The 25,529-nt window shown below is 41.6% G+C and overlaps 1 protein-coding gene across 2 annotated transcripts in view; it reads right to left on the reverse strand.

Moving 5' to 3' along the window:
- ACSS3 (acyl-CoA synthetase short chain family member 3) overlaps positions 1 to 25,529 on the reverse strand; it is a 165,716-nt gene that overhangs the window by 74,305 nt on the left and 65,882 nt on the right. For both annotated transcript variants that reach the window (XM_040344201.1, XM_040344203.1), the window contains 6 exons: positions 24,018 to 24,162; positions 9,163 to 9,351; positions 6,585 to 6,719; positions 4,087 to 4,227; positions 2,525 to 2,605; positions 2,346 to 2,441 (listed from right to left, as the gene is read on the reverse strand). In XM_040344201.1, the coding sequence (XP_040200135.1) occupies positions 2,346 to 2,441; positions 2,525 to 2,605; positions 4,087 to 4,227; positions 6,585 to 6,719; positions 9,163 to 9,351; positions 24,018 to 24,162 (787 nt within the window). The remainder of the gene's footprint in view (positions 1 to 2,345; positions 2,442 to 2,524; positions 2,606 to 4,086; positions 4,228 to 6,584; positions 6,720 to 9,162; positions 9,352 to 24,017; positions 24,163 to 25,529) is intronic.

Consider the following 25,529-nt stretch of genomic DNA (forward strand, 5'->3'; position numbering starts at 1 on the left):
TCTGTACGACCACCTCTCTCCCTTCTGACTCTCGCCGATGTGGCTCGGACCGCGCTTAATGCCACGATTTCTGAACCAGAGGTTGCACAAGCCATCAAATCAATTCATATTTCTAAAGCTCATGGACCAGATGGCTTCTCTGGTCTTTATTATCATAAGTTCCCCCCCCCCCCCCGACTCACTCCCTATTTGACGGCTTACTTTAATAGTCTACGGCAGGGATTCCTCCCCGCCCTGGATGCATTGCAGGCCCACATAGCCATGATCCCTAAAACTACAGAAGACTCTTTAGACTCCCAAGCATTTAGGCCGATCTCCTTGTTGAATGACGATATCAAAGTTTTGGGAAAGTTCTTAAGTACCCGTGTCAACAAATCAACAACACACATTGATCCACAGAGACAAGGTGGGCTTTGTCCACGGCCGTAAAGCAGGGGACAATGTCCTTAAAGTGACCCATTTTCAACATCACAAGATCCCAGACCTTCTTTTCTCAGTTGACTAATAGCGTTAGACTTGCTTTCCTGGTAGTACCTGTGGTATGCTCCGGAGCATTGGGGCTTTGGGGAATCAATCCTCCAAAGGATCTCAGCCCTCTACTCCTCCCCCTCCACTAAAGTAATTTACGCTGGCCAACTTTCTGCCTCCTTCCTGATCTACTGAGGGACCAGGCAGAGTTGTCCCCTATCTCCTTCCCTATTTATTTTGGCCCTTGAACCCCTAGCCATCGCCTTTAGGCCTCGTACACACGACCGAACATGTCCGCTGAAACTGGTCCGTCGGACCAGTTTCAGCAGAAATGTTCGGTCATGTGTAGGGCCGACCGGACAATTTTCCGGCCGACCGGACAGGTTTCCAGCGGACAACTGTTTCTTAGCATGCTAAGAAACATTTCCGCTGGAAGCCTGTCCGCCGGACATGTCCAATGGTCAGTACGACTCATCGGACAGGTCCGCTGGCCCGAGAACCCGCGCATCGCGTCAAAGTGATTCGACGCATGCGTGGAAGCATTAAACTTCCGGGTTCGCGCACGTCGCCGCGTCATCGTCGCCTTCACGTCACCGCGTATTCTGTCCGCGCGGAATTTGGTCTGATGGTGTGTACAGCGGACCGTTTTCATCGGACATGTTGGGTAGTCTGTACGAGGCCTTAGAGATGATGCCAATATCTCTGGTATTCCGTATGCTGGTATTCACCATAAAGTCAGCCCCTTTGCTGATGACCACCTCTTGACACCAACCAAACCCCCTGATCACTCTTCCTAATCTTCAATCTCTTCTTTCCCATCTCTGGGATGCCATTAAAGTTCATGTGTGTTACTTTTGGTAATATAGTGTATATGCAAAATCCGTGTTACCCATGTGTCAGTAAATGTTTTGTATCATAATTATGCAGTAAACACTTACATATTCACATTAGACACCATAAATCCGTTATGTTAAGGTAGGTTGAGAATTAGCATTGACGGTTAACATTTTTTTCTGTGTACAAAACGTGTCGGAAAATAGTCACTTGGCAGAAGAGACAGCAGACTAACACTTCTTATCCCTTCTTATCTTATAATAATAATGTAAGGACAGGTTTTATGACTGTCCACCACAAATGGAGAATGGTTTGCTTTACTTTCTTGTATCTCTTACAATAAATTGGAAAAAATACAAATTGTTTATGGCATAATTGAGGACATCTTTAGACCCCCTTTCACACTGGGACGGTTTGCAGGCACTATTGCGCTAAAAATAGTGCCTGCAAACCGACCTGAAACAGCGGCTGCTGTTTCTCCAGTGTGAAAACCCAGAGGGCTTTCTCACTGGAGCGGTGCGCTAGCAGGACCGCTCCAAAAGTCCTGCTAGCTGCATCTTTGGAGCGGTGAAGGAGCGGTGTGTTTATTGCTCCTCCACCGCTCCTTCCTATTGAAATCAATGGGAAACCGCGGCTATACCGTCGGCAATGCGCCTCTGCAGAGGCACATTGCCGGCGGTATTGACCCTTTTTCGTCCACTAGCGGGGGTAAAACCACACCGCTAGTGGCCAAATACTGCTGCAATCCCGACTATAAAGCGCCGCTAAAAATACATGGTGCTCTTACTTCCATGTGCTCTTACTTCCATGTAACTCTCACAATAATTGGAGAATTACAAAAGTGTTATGGAGTAAATGAGGACATCTTCAGGGCATAGTTAGGTTAATATTTAAAAAGGTGTTTACCATATAAAACCTGCTTTATATACTGGTACATGCAAATAAAAATCATTATCTTAGCTTTATAAGGGGTGAGATCACATTCTATACTTCTATAATAATGACAACCTGGCTTATAACATACGGATGTTAACTTTGCTTACCTCATACAATACTGATGTGTTACCATGCAGTAGTGGGCCATAGCATATATATGAATGTCCAACAACCCAGCCCAAATCAGAAGCAGCCCACCATACCTGGAACAAAAGTAGACTTTAGGCTACAATTCGATATTAAATGTGCAATAGCTGGAAAACATAAAACAGAAGCCGACCCTTACCTCACCAGGCTTCAGTCCATAGATGGCTGACATTGTCCAGTTTAACATGACGGCATACCCAGCTGTGCATCTTACTACACCCTATGTTCAAGACAAGCCAAGAATTGTTTTATTATACAGCAAATGTATAGTTATCTATTTCAAGATAAAGTTACAGCATAGTAGGTATAAAAAACAATGTCCTTGTCTGTTTTTTTCTCCTCATTTAAATAAAAATACATTGGGGAGATTTACTAAAACTGGAGCACTCAGAATCTGGAGCAGCTCTGCATGGTAGCCAATCAGCCGCTACTTTCAGCTTGTTTAATTCAGCTTTGATAATAAAACCTGGAAGCCGATTGGTTTCTAGGCAGAGTTACATCAGATTTTCCATGCTCTAGTTTTAGTTAACCGCTTTTGGACCACCGCACGACTATTTACGTCGGCAGAGCGGCACGGCTGGGCACATGGACCTACAGGTACGTCCCCTTTAAGATGCCCAGCCGTGGGTGGCGAGCACACCGCCGGCGGAACGCTCGTGACCCGACCCTGCGCTCCCTGACCGCGCCTGTGGGACCCGCGGACCCGATCGCAGCCGGTGTCCCGCAATCGGGTCACAGAGAGGAAGAATGGGGAGAGGTGACTGTAAACAAACCTTCACCGTTCTTCCTAGTGTGGCTGTCAGTGATCGTCTGTTCCCTGTGTTAGAGAACGACGATCAGTGACATTACACGGACAGCCCCGCCCCCCACAGTAAGAACACTCGTTTAGAACACACTTAACCCCTACAGCAACCCCTCCTGGTTAACCCCTTCACTGCCAGTGTCATTTTCACAGTAATCAGTGCATTTTTATAGCACTTTTCGCTGTGAAAATGACAATGGTCCCAAAAATGTGTCAAAGGTGTCCGATGTGTCCGCCATAATGTTGCAATCACGAAAAAAAAAATCACTGATCGCCGCCATTAGTAGTAAAAAAATGTAATATTAATAAAAATGCCATAAAAACTATCCCCTATTTTGTAAACGCTATAAATTTTGCGCAAACCAATCAATAAACGCTTATTGTGATTTTTTCTTACCAAAAATATGTAGAAGAATATGTATCAGCCTAAACGGAGGAAAAAAATGTATTTTTTATATATTTTTGGGGGATTTTTTTATAGCAAAAATGTTAAAAAACAAATTTTTTAAATTGTCGCTCTATTTTTGTTTATAGCGCAAGAAATAAAAAACGCAGAGGTGATTAAATACCACCAAAAGAAAGCTCTATTTGTGGGAAAGAAAGGACGCCAATTTTGTTTGGGAGCCACGTTGCACGACCGCGCAATTGTCAGTTAAAGCAACGCAGTGCTGAATCGCAAAAAGGGGCCAGGTCCTTTACCTGTATATTGGTCCGGGTCTTAAGTGGTTAATCTTCCCCAATGTCTCCTCTTTTTCTAGATTATGTAAAAGGTTGGATGAGCAGAACAGATAAAAGGAGCTGAACAACAGTTTATTCAATAAACTGTAGGGTAAGTTTTCAGAACAAATAAACACAGGTAATGAAACTAAGTATGATGCAGACAATACAGTTTACATTACCTTTGGAACACCTGTTGTGCCTGATGTATAGAGCACATAGAGCGGGTGACCAGATTCCACAGGAATGCAGTCATGAGGATGAGCTTTTGCAATCTCTTCTGCAAAGTCAATATCTCGCCCAGGAGTAAGATTGACTTGTTCCTGTTGAAAAGAAAATTGGTATACTAACAATAATGTATATGTAATGTTTTTGGCTGCAAATGTTTATAATTATTTGCCATTTCAGACCATTTAAACCCATTTTAATTGGGACTCTGTAGAAAATGCAGCAATGTATTAAACAGAAGGGTTTTCTGCGTTACAGCTCATGCCTATTTGGTTTATACAATGTATTGTGCCTTTCTAGGTTCTTCCCTCAACTTCTTATTAACATTTTTAAATAAAGCATTTCCATACTGTATTTTAAACTCTGTGACATCTATACTAAGTCAGGCCCCGTACACACGACCAGTTTCCTCGGCAGAATTCAGCTTCCGACCGAGTTTCTGGCTGAATTCTGCCGAGGAAACTGGTCGTCGAGGAGCTCGGCGAGGAGCTCGGCGAGGAAATAGAGAACATGTTCTCTATTTCCTCATTGTTCTATGGGAGCTCTCTCCCCGCCGAGCTCCTCGGCGGCTTCAGTGCTGAACTGGCCGAGGAACTTGATGTGTTTGGCACGTCGAGTTCCTCGGCCGTGTGTACGAGGCTTCAGTGTCAAATGCCTTAAAGTGGTTTTAAAAGGCAGAAGGGATACAACGTGTCTCTGTCACATCTAAGTATGTGGATGTGCTTTTAGCTAGGCTTTATCTATAGCTAGGAGTGAGGAGAACTTTGGGTCAGAATAGAGAAGTGGGAGGTCACAGGGATCTGAGCAACGAGCCTGGTGGATTTTCCTGTCCTGCTGTCATCACCAATACCTCAGAGAGAGGACAGCAACCATCTTTAAAAGTCAACAAAGCTGTCAGTTTCACCTGTGGTACACCATTACCTCAGAAAGAGAACAGCAGCCATCTTTGAGTCAACAAAGCTGTCAGTTTCACCTGCGGTCACCATTACCTCAGAAAAAGGATGGCAGTATTTTTAAACAGTCAGCAATAATCCCAGAGTGAGTGGTCAGCTTCACCAGGGGCTACCATTGTAACAAGGTGTGGTAGGTGGTCATTTATTGAAGGGAGTTTGACATTCTAATTCTGTATACGCCCCTCAGTAAATTAAGGGTGAGAACTCCAGGTAAGTATTGTGACTTTTCAGTGTGTCAAGGAAAATTTTGCCAATCATCCCTTGCTGTCTTTACATCTCAGTGCAGACCTGGTCACAGTGGCGACAATTGATGGGCACAGTGGCGACAATTGATGGGCACAGTGGCTGCGTTTGATGGCATGGCACAGTGGCTGCGTTTGATGGCATGGCACAGTGGTGACAATTGATGGCACAGTAGCTGCGTTTGATGGCATGGCACAGTGGTGACAATTGATGGCACAGTGGCTGCGTTTGATGGCATGGCATAGTGGCCGAGTTTGATGGCATGGCACAGTGGTGACATTTGATGCCACAGTGGCTGTGTTTGATGGCATTGATGGCATTTTGTTTGTTTTTTTTGTTTGTTTGCACCCTCCCAAAAAATTTGAGCACCAGCCACCACTGATCAAACTGCTGAAATAAACCATTCTTGGACTTCAGCCACTGGTCTTTAAAGGCCCATTGGGTTCTTCAGACATTATACAATGTTAGAGAATAGTGTAATGTCTGAAAAGGGAACCTAATGGGTCTGGAAAAAGTTGCATTTTATTACCTTACATTAGCCGATCACCCAAACGCCAAACTTTCTGCAATAATTATTGGCCAGCATAATTAAAACATTTTTTATAAAAAATAAAAAAGACCATGCATTACTATTATATATAAACCAACTTTTAGGATGCACCCATTAAGCTATTACGATAAAGCACTAATGTGCAATTCTTCACACAGATGAGCCTGTTAATGACTTTAATCTTATAACTTTTCTGAACAATGTAGTATTATTATCATGCTATTAGAAGTCTATTTTTAGAAAGTGTAATTTATCCTTCACCACTTTAAATATCAGTTATGCACTGTACCCATTGCTTCTTATTACAAGGTTTTTTCTTTGCAGTCACTTGTCAATAGCATTTACAGGTCGTTCATAAAGCATGTTTTATATTCTCTGGGAGAAACTCCACAAACACAGAGTTTAATGTTTGCTTAAACCAGATTTACGATAGCTTACAAAAGAGTTGTTTTTTTCTTTGCACTGGGAAACAAAGGAATACAACAAATATTCCTTTTCAAATGTCATCCAAACAGCAACAGTCGGGTAAAAAAAGCTAATGAGCGCTTTAACCTGACAAAGTATGACTCACGTTTCCTTTGTAATGGTAAACAAAAAAATGTGACTTCTGTAGCATTCTAAATCTTAGGCAGGGGTGAATTTAGAGTTAGAAGCACCTCTACGAAAAAAAAAGTAAGAAAAAATCAGGTGCGATGTTGCTACTCACCATATTGGGTCTGCTATAAATAAGAATTTTCTCTGGTTTGTGCTGTGTCAGTTCCAGCGCTCTCTCCACAAGCGGGACATACTCCACTTTCCTGCCAGGTTCGATGCCAAAGGATGCTGTCACAATTAACTTGGGCTGCAGAAACATGTACATTTCATTTTTACTTCTAGTAGGGATTGTGGCAACTATTAAATATCAGGGTCATGATAAACAGACTCAATAAAATGAACAGTTATGGAGGATGTAAATAAAATTTGACATAGAAAGCAATAGCAAGTACATTTTTGACACAATACATTTATAGCAACCTAAAGAGACACGGTCATTACATGTTAGATGTGCAATCAGAATCCACAGCGTCCTACAGATCCGATGTGTTGGATGCATGCCTACCAACCACCCCCCTTCTGTAGCTGCTATATCACTTTCATGTCCCACCTGCAGGGACTTGCTAACTTGCTAGTGATGTACAGCTGGAAAAGGGGAAGCCACGGTGAGCATCATACGAATCTGAAAATGTTGGATTGCAAAATATTTTGCAGTGCCTCCATCTCTGCAAAAGAGCAACGACTGGAGTTAACAGAGGCAAAGCACACATGGTGAAAAAAATCTCTCTCTCTCTCTATTACACATATATATATATATATATATATATATATATATATATATATATATATGTAGCGCCCCCTTACTTTCAGTATGGGCACTAAGCTAAAGTTAGTGGGGAATGGGAGAGTTATTTTGCTCCCATTCACAATTTGCTAAAATTGGGACTTCTGTCACTCCAGGAACGTCCGCTGGGTCAGTCTGTGCTCCAGGGATGCAATACCATCCCTGGCCAGCAGTTGGCACCAGAGGGGTTCTGGCAGAGCAACATTCCCCAGCAGCCAATTAGAGGAGCTTTTCCCTTGCGGGGCATGCTGGGGGAGGGTATATCTGCAATAGGTATCATGTGCTAGGCAAGTTTTGTGGGGTCCCGGTTCCAGGTGCGGCATCCACCTTCAGGGTGCGCGCATCCATGGACCCCGCCAGCGCGGCCCACCAGGCTAGAATTGCAGGCTACACAAACCCTCATCCGGAGGTAAAAGGGGACTCCAGTGACTTACTAGGTCCCCAGTTCTATTGAAAGGATCCCAGGCTGGGTGCCGTTCGATTGGGGGGTCGGCTCAAGGGAGGGGGCGAGCACGACACTCCACACCAGGGAGAAAGCCTCGCATTACTGTGTGTAGTTACAGACAGAAGAACAGGAAGTGAGGATTTCTCAGAAGAAATAAGGACATTTAAAAGCAAAATGGAAGGATGAGGTAAGTGAAGGAGGATTGCACTAAGGTAAAGGAAGCTATTTAGGGATTTTTTTTTTTACCTTTACAACCCCTTTAAGGACATATTCAACCACAAGACACAGATGGTCCAAACCTCCTTTTTGTGTTGCGCTGAAATGCATGTGTGTTGACCTTCACTGGCAAGGTGCATTGGGTTAACATTCAAACTGAAAGAAGCTGCAGCATGCTGCTCCATGTATATTTCATTACTGCAACACACAGGTCCAAAAGGGCCCTTATGATTTTTCTGTAATTGTTGATTCAGTTTTATTTTTTGGGTTTAAAAAGCATATGCGGTTAAAAGTAAATGTTTAAGGCTAGGTTCACAGTTCTGTGATGCATAAAATTGTGTGGTTTCCCACAGTGCATGAAAACTAACACATTGGGGGTTATTTACGAAAGGCAAATCCACTTTGCACTACAAGTGAAAAATGCACTTGAAATTGCACCGAAAGTCCACTTGGATGTGCAGTCGCTGTAAATCTGAGGGGTTGATCTGAAATGAGGAGAAGCTCTGCTGATTTTATCATCCAATCATGTGCAAGCTAAAATACTGTTTTTTATTTTCCTTGCGTTACCCCCTCAGATCTACAGCGACTGCACTTCCAAGTGCATTTTCAGTGCAATTTCAAGTGCACTTGTAGTACAAAGTGGATTTGCCTTTAGTAAATAACCCCCATTGTTTTTGTAGGCTTTTACAGAGGCTTTCTAAAATCGGCACCCTTATTCACCTTGCTAACGCATTTACAAAATCATGTGCCAAAATGGATAGTAGCGAGATATAATTTGTTTTATCGATGCAGATTTTAAAAAAGCAAAACAAAAAACAAGGTGCTTTCACTTTTGCTCACAGCCCATTTCACTAAATGCAATGCGCAAAAATGTGCAGTCCCCATCGCACCTGCAGGTGTGAACAGAACCTTTTGCGTGACAAAAGGTCCCCAAAACTCTGTGGGTTACCTAAAGAGACAGCACAGCAGAAAAGATCTTTAAGACTCCCTTTGTCGGATTAAAATCTCAGACCATGCCTTGCGGTCACTGTTGTGAATCAACAGGCTTCTTTTGGTAAATCTGTGACAACGTTTCTACTTCTATGATTTTATGCATGTTTTATTGTCGCCGATACGTTGTATATGTCCTCAATAGGATAGCACTACAAAATCAAACATAATTTCCGATATTCACCAGATCAGCAGAAAACAGTTTAACACTATGAATTTTAAAACAGATATTGACATACTGAATACAATGGTTACCTTTGCATGGTCAATGCGCACTGATAACTCCTTTGGTGCAAATCCTCCAAATATTAAGCTGTGTATAGCTCCAATTCTTGCACATGCCAGCATTGTATACATTGCCTGTGGTATCATTGGCATATATATGACAACCCTGTCTCCTTTCTTGACACCATACTTCATTAAAACTCCAGCTAGCCTGGACACCTAAAAGCAAAATATTAGAACAGATAGAAAGTCAAATAGGAACATCAGTAAATTGTTAGTATGTGATTTATAAGTATGTGTTTTTTTTTTAAAGCAATAAAGCTGAATTTCAGGCAAACCGCTACATGAAATACTATAAAGAGGTTAAAATACTTACCAAAGGATTAGTATATCCATTGAGTTCTGAGATTAAAGCAGACCATACAAGGTGCAAAATTATTTCCTGCAAAAATTTGCATGATTCTCCCATCAACACAGGCAGTGCGGACAGGGGAATCAGCAATAGTCTTCTCCTGGTGGGAAGGGTGGGGGAAGCCGTCCCCAGTGGGAGAAGACAGTGATTATCGTGAGCAGCTAGAGCAGGCATCAACAATAATCACAATGAATTCGGCAGGCTGATTCTACCCAAGTTAATCGATCAATCAACTTGGCACATTCAGCCTGCCCATTAACGGTTCGAATCTCAACTGATTTGTGCTGAACCGGCGGAGATTCAAAATGTATATAGCCAGCCAGCCCTCCCACGTAGTACAGCAAGGCAGAAAGCACTACTACAATTTGTTTTGGTCTGGCATGATTTTCTGTTACAGTTATTGACTGTAGGAAGAGTCAGTGGTGGTCTATCTTCACACTCAGCATGCTGATTAGAAATGGAAGGCAAGCCACACTGAAAAGGTCATCTCTCTACTCACTCCGCTCTCACCTCAAATCAGCATATTCCTTGTCACCACATTTGCTTGAGCAAAACATCTGATTGGCTTACAGCTCTGTCCCCTGAGTTCTACTGTACAGGGGATTTAAGAGAGAGAGAGAGAAGAAAAAAATACCCTGCTAGCTCACTACCGAGGGATGGCTTAATGTCAATTGAAGCCTGTAAAAGCCACCCTACACCTCTTGCTTGGGGACTTAAGGAGCAGCCAGTTGCATTTTCTACAAAGGGAGCATCTGCATCCAGTGTTCAGAAGAACCATTTCCTTTTATCAGTTGAGTTGATCCCATAGGAGGATGGCATAGGGACTTTTAGCAGCCAGAGACAGTAAAAAAGCGCTTTGTCCACTAAGAGGCTGCGCACCGTCTGCCCTCTCTTCGGCTTCAACATCTCTTATATAGGCAAGGGGCAGGGCCACCTTGTTACAACACCCAGGGGCACCGTCCCTTCTGACATGACATGACTTCATCTGACCCAACGGCGGTGCAACTGGGTGACTTAAGCGAGTGGCCCGCCCCTTGCCTATATAAGACCTGTCAATGCCGAAGAGAGGGCAGATGGCGAAGCACTTTTTGACATTTTTTGGGTCGGCGAGTGTTGTGATGGACATAGAGGGGCACTTTGTTTTTCTTTTTTAATAAAGGACTTGTCAAAAACTGTTACCTGTGTTTTTTTACACTTTTTTTGATGAATGGGTAGGGGTACGATGTACCCGATACCAATTCACATAGGGGGGGGGTCGGAAAAGGGGGACAACCTTGTTAAAGGTAGCTTCCAAAATACGATAAGCTCCCACCTGCAGACTCCGACAACCACAGCCCAGAGTTTTTGGGAAGAGGCCCTTGTCCCCATCAACATGGAAACAAGGTGCTTTGAGGTGGGGGGCGCAGAACATGTTGAGGGCATGTGGCCTGGTATGGTTCAGGAGGGGTGGGAACACTCGCCCGTCCCGCTTTCTGACCTGCCAGGCTGCATGCTCAGATCCTGGTATGGATTTTGGAGGGGGACCCTACGCCATATTTTGTTTAACATTTAACATTTTCAATAGCCGACATTCTTTATCTTTACATTCATTGGTCAGTGGGGAATTCCGCTTACTAAATTAGTAACGTAACGAATCTATCCGAAACAAAAACTAAACAAATGTTTTTGTTCTGCACACGTCTTGCCATTTCTGTATACATTAGGCAGCATAGGCACCAAGGGTCCTTCCATATTGAATTATACTAGAACATACTGTATACTGTTCAAAGTTTCTTTGGTAGGTAGACTTGGGCTGTTTCACTTCAACACATTTCACAGTCAGCTTTGTCAAGAAAACAGAGGTAATATGTTGTACATTAAAGCCAGATGTGGAATAAAGGCTACAAACCATAGCTAAAAATGTCCTTTCCTCTGATGGATGGGCACAGCGGGAGATAAGAGGTATGTGCCATCTATTGTTCAATTGTTAAGAAGATGTAAAGTATAAATTTCAGTAAACAGTGTTTGATGGCCATCATGATCTAGGGCTCATATCCAATAGGCATACACACAGAGTGATAGGGACGCAGCAGAATATAGGTATGCAAACTATTCTCAATGGTGCTCACTAGCAATTGGAGTTATCCCTGTCCTGGTACCAGAGCCTACCCTCCCAGTATCTCTGAACTACTGCTGTCCAGATGTCACATCCAAGGACCGAAGGGTGCTCGCTCTATACAAAAATATTATAAAACAAGATAAATAAATAAATAAAAATAAAACAAAATAATCTAAAATATTAAAAACGATTTTCTTTTAATTAATTTATCTTTGGAAGTAATATTTTGCCTGCCACCATCTGTAAATGTTTTTACTCTGGACTGGTAAAACAAATATTGGCGCAAGCAAACCATACATAGAGCCCTTACGCTCTTAAGGAAGGTGGGCTATGACTGCGCATGTGTACATGCATGACCTCAGAGTGATGTTGTGTCATGCTTTTTGAAAATGTGCGACTGTCCATGTAAACTAACTCAATGTAGTAAGAGCTCCCCAGACTTGAAGTATCCCGGGCCCCCTCAAGGTCTAAATCTGGCCCTAACCAATACCACTATTGTCTCCCCCATACACAACGTACATTTCATCCACGCGCTTTCAACATCATATGTGTCTTTTATGGCATCTAAAAAGTCCCATTTACATAACCATTTTGATTCAAACTGCACAAATCTGAAGGAATCACAAGGAATAAAAAATATTTAGACAATATTTGCTTATCCAGCAGTAGTCAATCAAAGCCCATGAAATACATTCCATGGTATTGTGTCACTTCTACTTTTAACCTACCAATTTAACGTTCTTTAAAGGTCAACTTCAAAACAGGCTTTATCATAGAGAAGACCTACAGGGATGTAGTTGCTGAGTTCAATATCTGGGCAGGGGACATCTAGATTTCTATTTTAGTATAGTGCCTGCAGACACTTCAGAAGAAAAACAATTTAATATCACCAATATGCTGCTACTAGATACTTCTCCTTCAGAATGTATTTAAAGTCTTTTGTGTCCTTAAAGGAATGCGCAGAAACATTTTTTCGTCTAGTGCCAGAAATACCACCACTGTGTAATATTTGTGACAGAGAGATAAAAGACATTAGAGAGAAATGTCAAGTTAAATGACTAGATGTTGTGTTCTTATCGGATTTGATTGGTGTTTCGTTCAGGTGTAATTTGTGTGCACAAAGGATCCCAAATCATGAATCCTAAGCATGTCCTACTCTACTTCAAAGTTAAATGGCAGTGGATGGTGGTTTGCACACAGGCTGTTCAATATTAAATTGGACATATAAAAGTAAAGGTTGTACAGGGTGCAGTGCATATTGCACAGGGTGACGGGCACAGGAGAGCATATTGCACAGGGTGCAGGACACAAAAAGTGCATATTGCACAGGGTGCAGGACACAGGAGCACATATTGCACAGGGTGCAGGGCACAGCAGCGCATATTGCACAGGGTGCAGGGCACAGGAGCGCATATTGCACAGGGTGCAGGGCACAGGAGCGCATATTGCACAGGGTGCAGGGCACAGGAGCGCATATTGCACAGGGTGCAGGGCACAGGAGTGCATATTGCACAGGGTGAAAGGTTTAGGAGTGGGTATTGCACAGTGTGCGGCGCTCAGGGGCATGTATTGCACAAGGTGCAGGGTCCAGGAGTGCATGTCACATAGGGTGCAGAGCTAGGGGGTATGCAAGTTCTCCCCCCAAACCCCCTAGTACAGAGCTCTCCTCCCAAATCCTTCCAGATACAGGGCTTTTCTCTCAAATCCATCCCCAATACAGTGGGAAACCCAGTGAGAAGAGGCTTCAAGCAAGAAACTGTACCAGTATGGGCTGTATAGTGGGTTCACAGCTCAGGGTGATCTGGATCAACAGGAAGAGGCCATGGCCTGTGGAGCTGGATGACCGGTGAAGATGTGTGGCACTTGTGCATGGTTAGGTCTTACTAAACAGGTGGAGCAAGTACTGCCTTTCCTGTGTCCCTGTTGGAGCTCCTAAGCGGCAGATTGGTATTATAGAGAGGCTCTTCAATGTGACAATACTGTACAAATGTCATGTGTTGCAGAACCTCTGGTCACCAGTCTGTGAATGTCGCCATGATGTGAATCAGCAGAATTCGCAGCAAGTTCGGACACATGCAAATTGATTCCACTATCTCCTAGTTATTCCATTACTGAAGGGACATATGGAAACATATGCTCTAAAACGATTGTTTGTATAGTAACAAAGCATTACCAAGCATGTTACTAAGCATGATCATTTTCATAATTTACATTATTTATTTTCTTTAGAGTGAAATATCACACATTTGATAAACAGAATTTTATTATATGGAATATAGAAGCTTAAAACACTAGGCACACTTGATGTATTACAACTAAAATGCGTTCTGTCTCATGAACAAACAAACAATGTTGAACTAGGCTTTTTATATACTGTATTATGCAGCACAGTGGACAAGCTGTCACCTTGAATCGAATCGGTGTCACTGGAAGTGAGGGGAATAAAATGGTGTTGGCACTTTTCCTGAAGGACAGAATAAAATTGGTCTACGGATCGCATTTAGTGATCTTGACGTAGTGTATTTTTTCATATCTATGCTGACAAGCACAAAAAAGGATAAGACGAAATGTGGAGGTCTTTCTACTATTTATCCCAGATTCATTCTATCTCTTCTCTTTCATGTAGGTATTTCTAAAGGTAAGTGAAGTCATATACTTGATATTTAGAAGGGACAAAACACACCAAATACTTGATATTTTGCCTATGTAAGAGATCATTTAACAATGACTGTATCACTGACAAGTTAAAGAGGACCTTACATTATGAAAATAATTGAAGTTGTTCAGATTTCTTGCAGGTTAATGAGTTTTGGGGATGTGCAAATGTCTCAAGCATTCATACAGCTACATGTTTATTTCCTAGGTTTGTCGGCTCCATCTAGTGGTCACAATTACCTGTCCAACAGTTCTCGACAGTGCCAGTATCTTTTTCTGAGTGCCTTTGGGCCTCTCAGACAAGCCCAGCACTGTAAGCCGAGCTGCACATGCAAAGATCAGTTTACATCACCAGAGAAGACCGTGGGCAGGCAGGTAGGAGCATTTTACTGCAGAAGAGTGCATGTCTCTTCTGCAATAAAAGATTGCCTGCTCGCGGTCTCTATGCGGCATACACATGATCTTACATTCCGACAACAAAACCGTGGATTTTTTTCTGATGGAATGTTGGCCAAAACTTGTCTTGCATACACACGGTCACACAAATGTTGTCGGAAATTCCGAACTTCAAGAACGTGGTCACGTACAACACTGCGATGAGCCGAGTAAAAATAAAGTTTCTGAGCATGTGTCAAATTAATTCCGCGCATGCATAGAATTTTTGTGCGTCAGAATTGGCTACAGATGATCGGAATTTCCAACAAGAACTTTTGTTGTCGGAAAAATTGAGAACCAGCTCTCAAACATTTGTTGTCAGAAATTCCGACAGCAAATGTCCGATGAAGCATACACACGGTCGGAATATCCGACCAAAAGCTCACATCGAACATTTGTTTTCGGAAATTCTGACCGTGTGTATGCGGCATTACAGCAGAACTTCAGTTTCACGTTAAACAACGCAGGAAAACAAAAAACATATACGGCCACTAAATATAGCTGACAATCATAGAGAATAAACATTATACGCAATTTACAGCGATTATTTGTGAAAGTTGCGTAAATGCTTGAGGCACTCATACAGCAAATCATTTTATAAATATAGCCGTGTATATGTTCCTGCTGGATTGCGTATGTAAGAACTGCTTTAGGCTTACACCTCTGCTGGAAGGATTACTAGTACTTTCATATGTATTAGGTTTTAGCTGTCTTTTGGATATAGTATTGTTTTATGCCTCCACACATCCGCTGCTTTCCCTGTAAATTAATTGTGGGATACCGTATTTAACCGTTTAGTAAACAGGAGAAATGTGTTTAACCCATAGACGTAAAAGAAATTTATGATGACTTTGAGCCCATTTCAACAATTTTTATTTTTATTTTTTTTAAGTGACAACATACAATGTAGATGTTGCTGTTACAAAGTTTAACATATAGATTACATTAAACCTGAAGTAAAAGAAAAACAAAACCCTTCCATTTCAGTTAGTACTAAAAAATAAAAAAATGTTTAACTTATCCCAACCCTCACAACCCCCTACCCACTGCTAGACTGGTCCCTAATAAGAATGCACACACACACACAGAGGCAAAAGGGGACCAGAGGACAGTGCCAGGTGCTGGGAAAAACAGGTAAGTAAAAAAGCTTTTTCTGGCGTCCTAGACCTAAATGAGCATTGAAAGACCAAGTTCACCTTTACAAGCTACACCCCTATTTTTTAGCAGGGTATTGAAATTATGCACTGAAAGCTTCTTGTTTGCAGCAATAGCTTTTCTTTTTATGGAGAATTAACAGAACATAACTTACAGCATGTCTTTTATCATGGAACAGGAACAAAGAGGATACAACTACATACACAGAGAGATAACACTTCCCCTGAATACATTACCATAGATACACACTACAGTGCATGTCTAGACATGTGCAATTTGTTTCATTCCCAATTTGTTTAACGAATGTAGACAAATTCGTTAATTCGGAAATATCCGAATTAACGAAAACCCATTTATTTTTTCAGAATATTCGGAAATTTGAATATTCGATAATAAATAATAATAACTTACTGTAACTATTACTAAACTATTAAATTATAGGTATTGGAATTTACTTTCTAATTTGGCTGTTAGTGAACATAATGAATACAAATTTATCTGAAGTTATGAATTATCTGAAATAAATGCCGTATCTAAACAAATGGAACGTAACTAATTACTTTTTATTAATTATTAATTTGTTCCGTTCCATTTGTTTAGATGCAGCATTCCTTATTTCTGGCAATTCATAACGTCAGATAAATGTATATTCGTTACATTCACCAACAGCCAAATTTTAAAGGACATTCCAATACCTAGAATTTAATAGTTATTAATTTGATTTTCCAAATTTATGAATTCCAAATTTACGAATTCCGAATTTACGAAAAAAAAACACATGATAATGAAAACTAAAGAATTTTTTGGCAGTGCACGTCAAGAGATGTTTTGATGGCCAATCATTGTGGTTGGATTCTCCTGTGTCTAACTTTGATCTGAAATTGTATACGGGCTCGGCTGGCTTTGCAGCTTATTTTCGTGGTCAGTGGAGTGCTGGGGGGTTGTTTTCGGGACTAGAATAGGTTACGTATTTTACTTTATTTTATAGGGATTAACTTTAAAAAAGGGTTTTCTGTGTCTTCGCTGAACCGCAAACTGACCATTTTTTTTTGTTAAAAAAGCCATCAAGGGATATAGGAAGTGTAGATGGGTTCCCAATTCAAGACGCCCCATTTCCTTTGCAATTCTAGGGTGTATTTTTGAACAGTTGCCTATCGTCCGTTCCTCTTATGAAACAGTGTTTTTTTGGCGCATTACGCATAGTTGAGTTGGTAAGTGCCTCCAAGTGGAGTGTGGGTGGTTTGGATTTTGATTATGTGCTGGTGCAAGGTGACAAGGTTAACTTGTAGATCCGGGAGGTCCAAGACTGATCAATGGGGGCGAGGGGCAAATGTTAAATTGTGTGTGGTTCCTCAATCTTCAGCTTGTCCAGTGAGTATTGTGCACAAGTAGTTAAATTCTAGGCCTGTGGGATCGGGTCCTTTCTTCATACATGCAGATTCTGCTATATCTAGATATTAGTTTACCGATTGTCTTTCGTAAAGGTTTGCTGTCGGCTGGCTTACAGGCGGGGGGATTATTCGTCTCATTCCTTTAGAATTGGTCGCTGGGAGTGTCAGCATTTCTGCTTATATATTTGTCCTCACCTGTTACAGCATGTAGTATTTAGCATTGGGTGGGTATGTTGTGTGGGCTGGTGAGGTGGTGAACATGGAATGTCCTATGTTGTTCTTTGTTTGTTTGTTTTCAGTGTATGTATGGTTATGAAGGGGCAAGTGCAGTTGCTTTGCAAGTTTTAATTTTATCTTTCAGGCTAGTCGGAATGCTTGGTCTGGATCCTCGGGCACTCATATGTATTTTGGGGTGCCAAGAGGGCAGATGTGAGACCAAAGGGCCAACAGTTAGTTTTTTCGAGAAGGGAAGTCAGGGTAAAATATTACACATTATACCTTTATATCCAGCAGGTGGCACTGTAGTATTGTAGTGTATAGTTCATGTATTCTATGATATGAGAAGAAGTACCCTCTGTATCTAAGTGTGCACTTGTTTGTGTTCTCTTCCTGTCCATCTCTATGATGATATAAAGATGTGTTTCTGATATTTCTCCATAAAATTAAAGCCGTATTACTACATCCAAGAAGCTTCCAGTGCTTAATTCAATACTCTTACAGTTCTGTAAAGACCCTGTGTAAACATGTGTATGTGTATACATGTGTGAAATTCTAGTGGGCGTAGTTTAAAAGGTGTGGCTCAAATGGGGCGTGGTCCGAGTCTGAGATGAACGAGGGAGGGAGAGAGAAAGAAAGAAATATGGAGAGAAAAAGAGAGAGAAAAAGGGAGAGAAAAAGACAGCAGGCCCAGATCCTACACCACACTATAAATATGTGTATTCCATAAAGATACTCCAAACACCTGGTGTTAGCTCGTCAATCATCCTGACACCATGGTTGTTATGGTGTCAGGATGATTGAAGTGTATTATTTATATTATAACATTGTAATATAAAATGAAATAGTTCAACTCGCCATAATTCAGAATCAGTGGGAGCCCTGAGCGTGTCCCCTGCCACCAGATGCCATCAGGTGTCCCCAGCGGAGTGCCTCCTTACATCATGGGTCCCTAGCAGAGTGCCTCTTACATCAGGTGACCCCAGCGGAGTGCCTCCTTAAATCAGGTGTCCCCAGTGCAGTGCCTTTTACATCAGGTTTCCTCAGTGCAGTGCCTCATACATCATGTGTCCCCAGTGCAGTCTGTCTCTCACAGATCGGTGTTCTGTCAAAAGCTCCAACCGTGGCAGCAGGCCATAGGTGGCAGCTCCATGTGACTGTCTCATTCCCCTGTGTTCAGTGTAGAGGGGAGGGGCCGATCCGTGTAGCTAACCCCAGCAAGAGAATTGTGAAGAGAGAAGTCGATTCATTAGCTGCACGGATTGGAGGCCTCTTCCCTCTCCACTGAAGACAAGGGTAAAGAACCTACTAGCCCAGAAAAAAATATGACGGTGGCACCGATGGACATTTTTTTTGGAGCCAGAAGCAGCTGTGGTGACAAAAAAAATCCAGATTTCCCGGGACAAAAGCAAAATCTTGGGATTTTAATCAGGATGGCCTCCCAAAAAAAAAAAATTGGGATTGTCCCAGGAAAATCAGGACTGTTGGCAAGTATGGTTCTGGCTGATTTGAATGCCAAGATCATCCAGTGCCCAAGGCAGAGATGCCAAATTACCCCCCCCCCCCATTTTCATTATGTACAAGCTCAGGAGGAGGCGGAGAAAGAGCACTGCCCACAACTCTTCCTTTCCTGGGCTGACAGAAGTATTTATCTGCTGTCACTGCTCCTGTCAGCCTTATACTAGAAAGTACTTTTGGCTCCCCCATCCCTACAATACACGCTGCACCCAGGACAGCCATCCCTTCTCCCCACCCCTTTGCCTGGCCCTGTTCTGGAGAATAGGCTAATGTGATGCCAACTGCAATCGTTTATTCATGCCTACAGCAGTGAAAAGAATTCCCTACCACAGTTTAAAGAGTACCTAAACTTAAAAAAAAAAAAAATAATAATAATAATAATAATAATAATAATAATAATAATAATAAAATAATAATAATATCTTGCAGCTTACCAGTCCTTAGATGTGGTAGCTGCATTACCTTTATTTTATTTTTTAACCATTTAAAAATAACACACTTCCTGCCCTCACTATGTCACTCATTCCACTGCATCGATAAAGGCAGCTATGGATGTCACGTGCCTACCTTTGTTCACTTTCATTACATGAAGTGAAATGGGATTTGTAGTTTTCACCAAAAAAAAAGATTGTTTTTTTTTTCTGTTTGCTCAGCTCACAAAAAGCAACAAAGACACTGCATTTATAGCTATACCAACAAGAATGTTCTGTACTTGATGAAGATGTTCTTAGACTGAAAAATGGAAACAACCGAATCTAAGGACTGTAAACTATAAAATATTACACTTTTTTTTCATTGGTACTGCTAAGCTGAATTCTAACTAATGTAGAAAGTTCATTACTAAATGTGAAAATATTTGCAAAACATCAAGTGGGCAGATATGGTTTGCATAGAGGTACAAGTAATGCCGCATACACACGATCATTTTTCGGGTTCTAAAAAATGAAGTTTTTCAGGCTCTAGAAAAAACAACGTTTTTTTTCAACTTGATCATTAAAACGGCCTTGCCTACCCCTGATCGTGGAAAAAAAATGCTCTAGCAAAGCGCGGTGATGTACAACACGTACAACGGCATTATAAAGGGGAAGTTCCATTCGGATGGCGCCACCCTTGGGGCTGCTTTAGCTGATTTTGTGTTAAAAAAAAAGACGATTCACGATTTTCTGTCTGCTTACTCCATTACGAACGGTAGTTTTACCAGAACGAGCGCTCCCGTCTCATAACTTGCTTCTGAGCATGCGCAAATTTCGTCATTAAAGCCCACACATGACCATTTTTTACAACCCGAAAAACTGCAACGTTAAAAAATAGAGCATGTTGGAATTTTTTTTTTGCCCATTTTTTAGAACCCGAAAAATGCTCTGAAGCCCACACACGATCGTTTTGATCATTTTTCGGGTTCTAAAAAATGATCGTGTGTACGCGGCATTACAATTGGAACATTTTGTTGAGAATGTTAGTGACCTAACCTTATGTCATGTATGCTACAGTAATAATAAGCCCTAACCCGTTACAAATGACTATTGGTTAGCAATTATACTGGTTCTTGAGAAAAGGTGTCCTACTCTGGAAAATAAAAATTCAACACACAAGCAACTTCCACCTTACATGAAAATTTGGGCCATTGTACCATTTGCTGTTGATTGCCAAGGACTACCCGTGACAAGGGACATCATAAGTCTAAAACACTGCATAGAAAGCTATGCACACCAAGGCATTCACTACTTCACAGCGACAACAGCAATGATAATGTTTTGGCCTGATATGTCTAGAGACATTGAACCAATGATGAATAACTGCCATCTCGCTCAAAAGAAGAGGTTAGCCAACCATGAAAACTGACTTTCCTGTCACAGGATCCGCAAGAACAACCATTTCAGAAAACATGCCTGTTGCCAGCAGAAAAATACATACGTTACTTGTACACCACAGGGGGGACACTAGTTTACAACTAACAGGATCAAGTGAGGCTGTAAAACCATATCACCCACATCTATCACTCCTCTATCTTCAAAAGAAAAAACACTGAAGTGTTACACAAAAGCTTGGGAATGGGCATAGCCACCAATATGGTTGATTTTAACCACTTGCCCACCGGGCAAAAACCAACACTCCTCTCCTACATGGAAAAATCATAATTTTTTTGCTAGAACCCCCATACATGATATCTATTTGTAGCAGAGACCCTGGGGAATAAAATGGTGGTTATTGCAACTTTTTTGTCACATGGTATTTGCGCAGCAATTTTTCAAATGCAATTGTTTTGGGAAAAAACACTTTCATGAATAATGAAAAAAATAGTAACGTTAGCCCAATTTTTTTGTATAACGTGACAGATGATGACGCGCCGAGTAAATAGATACCATTGTAATAGGAATGGTGTGAGACAGGTCCTTTTTATGAAGAGATGTGAGGTCTATAAGATGTGGCTCTTTACCACGTGACCGACTGTGTCAAATCACAGCTGGTCACAAATGTCAACAAATAGCTGTAGTGCCCTTTCTGGGTTCTCCTTCTCAGTGTGCGAGGAAGAGATCTGGAAAGAAAATGTACGGTACAGTGCACGATCGCACCCCAAATAAAGAGGACCTGTCACAGCCCAAGTATCTGTCACCAGCCCCAGAGTACCTGTCACAGCCCATCAGAGTACCCGAATATCTGTCACCATCAGAGTACCCCGAGTACCTGTCACCATCAGAGTACACCAAGTACCTGTCACCAGCCCATCAGAGTAACCGTCACTAGCCCATCAGAGTACCCGAGTACCTGTCACCAGCCCATCAGAGTAACTGAGTACCTGTCACCAGCACATCAGTGTACCCAAGTACCTGTCACCAGCCCATGCCTCGTAGAATATACGTTGCAGTGTTTGCCTTTCAAAATTTAGTCATTTTGTTTCCATTGTCCTAGTGCTTCAAAAGTGTGATAGGTAGTCAGGAAGCTAAATGTGTAATTTATGCTCCTAGAACGCCTGATTGTGGTCCCTGCATGTTGGGCCACTCTATGTGGCCAGGCTGTGTAAAGGTCGCCATACTCAGGAGAAGTAGCAGAATGTGTTTTGGGGGGTAATTTTTGCTACGTACATGCTATGTGTTAGAAAAATCGAATAAATTGACAACTTTGTGTAAAAAAATTACAACTTCAAAAAAGTCTGCGTGCCTCTCACTAAATACCTTGGAATGTCTACTTTTCAAAAAGAGGTCATTTGAGGGAAAATTTGTACTTTCCTGACATTTCAGGGCCTCAAGAAAAGCTCTCGAATGTTCCGCCTACAAGATATAGAAGAATTCCAATGTTGTATGACACTAGTAATAATTAAATTTATAAATTATTATTACTAGTCAACCAACATTCAAATTCTTCCATAGCCTATGGGCCGAGCATTTGACCAGAAATGTAAGATTGCGGCGTCGTACAGTTTAGCTGCTTGTCGAATCGTCTTAGAACTTCTTAGAACTTTCGACAGACACCATAAGCCTTCAATGACAGATTCAACATTTGTATGTTTTTTCACTGCTTCGTCGAATCTTCGTCGTTAATGTCATGGTCTACCCCAACAATGTCTCTATAATGTTGAATCTTTTCTCTCTATGTAGAATAACCTTGGACTAATAGAGTTAAGGTTAGGCACATTCGACCGCAGGTTCGATAGACACAGATCGCTATTGTCAGCGTCATGTCGAATCTCCTATCTGTATCGAACTGTTGTAGCAACAAAAATAAAGCATTTTTTATGTCGGATCTTTCGGATTCTGCACGTTCGTTTTAGTTTGTTAAAACTATAAATAAAATACCCAAAATTCGGACGAAAATGCATTTGGACGAAGACGAATGCACACGTCTACTGTACAGTGCACCCGTATTAACAGGGCTTCATTTTTCCACAATTTGTTATGTTAAAACCTTATTCCAAAATGGATTCTACAAACAATACCTCATAATGACAATTTGAAAGAAGTTTGTTTGAAATCTTTGCAAATTTATAAAAAAAAATAAAGGAAAAAATAAATAAATCAATCACATGTACATAAGTTTTCACAGCCTTTGCTCAAATTTTTTTTAAGTGCCTTTGGCACCAATTACTACCTAGTTTTGGGCAGTTTCTCCCATTGTTCTTTGCAGGACCTCTCAAGCTCCATTAGATTAGATGGTAGCATCGGTGCACAGCCATTTTCAGATCTCTCCAGAGATGTACAATTGGGTTCAAGTCTGGGCTCTGGCTGGGCCACTCAAGGACATTTACAGAGTAGCCCTGTAGTTATCTTGGCTGTGTGCTTAGGGCCTTTATGAGCCATCACCCCAGTCTGAGGTCCAGAGCGCTGTGGAGCAGGTTTTCATCAAGGATGTCAATGAACATTGCTGCATTCATCTTTCCCTCGATCCTGACTATTCTCCCAGTTCCTGCCACTGAAAAACATTCCCACAGCATGATGCTAACACCACCATGCTTCACTGTAGGGATGGTATTGGCCGGGTGATGAGCTGTGCGCCACACATTTTAATGTTTTTATGAATGAAATAAGCTAATGGAATTTTAACAGTATTGTATATGCACTGTATCATTAAGATGCTTTAAAATTCCATGTTTTAGGAAATTTCTGCTATTCATTTGTAATTTTATGGACGATGGTGCCTGTCTGTACTGGCAGATCTCATTATCGGTTATAAACTGCCTGTCCCAACAAAGGGTTAAAACATCTCAAGACTTGGGTGGTACATTGTATGTTAATGTACTTTACCTTAATAATGCTTTGAAATTGTTAAGAATAGTTTGCAGTCATTTGTAAAAACCTGCTACAAAGAAACAACTAAAAAAATTTTAGGAAATATTTTTAAAAAAAGGTATGATGTGTGGGAATGGGAACACAAACATATAGTGGAAAGTTTCTCTAATTTTACTGTAAACGTGGAATTACACTTTAATAGCCTTTTTAGAATTAAAAATTAATACAACAGATGAAGGAAAGATGAAAAAGTTAATATGGTATTTGCTGAAATTACTTACCTGTTCATACATTTCTTTGTAAGTAATGGTCTGCTTGGTGTCAGTAACTGGACTGTCATGTACAATAGCAATTTGATCTCCTCGCCCATTTTCTATGTGACGATCAAGAGCATTGTAACACATGTTCAGTTTTCCTCCAGTAAACCTATAATAGAACAAAAAGAACAAAACATTGATTAAACAAAGTTAAATAATATGAAAGGTGCATTTTAAGTCAGGACTCCCCGTTTTTTTTTTTTTTTTCCGATAAACTGTCCAGCACAAAATAAAATAAAAAGTGCAGGTTTTTCCACAATACTGAACTTGAGTTTGGCACTCCTCTTCCAGGCTAAATGGCACACGGATACACCATTTATAAACAATACTGAAGAAATAACCGTTGGGTGGTCAGTGCAAGCATTAATACCTTTAAACCTAGACATGCTTGGACCCTTTTCAATAGACTAGCCACTTAAGCCCCGGACCTTTAGGCAGCTAAAGGCCCAGGCCAGGTTTTGCGATTCGGCACTGCGTCGCTTTAACAGACAATTGCGTGGTCGTGCGACGTGGCTCCCAAACAAAATTGACGTCCTTTTTTTTCCACAAATAGAGCTTTCTTTTGGTGGTATTTGATCACCTCTGCGGTTTTTATTTTTTGCGCTATAAACAACAATAGAGCGACAGTTTTGAAAAAAATGCAATATTTTTTACTTTTTTCTATAATAAATATCCCCCAAAAATATATAAAAAAAAATTGTTGACACATTTTTGGGACCATTGTCATTTTCACAGCAAAAAATGCATTTAAATTGCATTGTTTATTGTGAAAAATACAGTTGCAGTTTGGGAGTTAACCACAGGGGGCGCTGAAGGGGTTATGTATCACCTAGTGTGTGTTTACAACTGTAGGGGGGTGTGGCTGTAGGAGTGAGGTCATCGATTGTGTCTCCCTATAAAGGGGATGACACGATCGATGCAGCCGCCACAGTGAAGCATGGGGAAGCCGTGTTTACACCTGGCTCTCCCCGTTCTTCAGTTCCGGGGACCGATCGCCGGATCCCAGCGGCGATCGGGTCCGCAGGTCCCGGAGCTTCGGACCGGGTCCGCGGAAATTTAGGAAATGTCAGTTCACTTCCTGTCACAGTGCATGTTAGAAGAAATTCCCTAGGTGAGGGGGGTTTCCTTTACAGCAGTGGTTCCAAGCCTCAGTCCTCAAATACCCTAGGTCATGTTTTCAGGATTCGCTTCACCTTTACCCACTTACAGACCACCCGCCCGCAATGTACGGCCTACACTGGTACGTTGCTGCCTTCTTCTGGGTTTAGTGATACCTGTCGACACCAGTCATGATTGTACAAAAGAGGGAGTCTGTCAGCAGGACCCGGCCATCAATTATTGATGGCCGGGACCAGCTGATCGGCTGTGTCTAGTCACAGCCCAGAGCCCTGCGTTGACAAGCAACACAAGGCTCTGTACAGAGGGAATGATCTCTCTGTTTCTTATCCCTGCAAAGCAGAGATAAGAAACAAAAGG

This window comes from Rana temporaria, chromosome 3 (genome assembly GCF_905171775.1).
Source record: "Rana temporaria chromosome 3, aRanTem1.1, whole genome shotgun sequence".
NCBI lineage: Eukaryota > Metazoa > Chordata > Amphibia > Anura > Ranidae > Rana > Rana temporaria.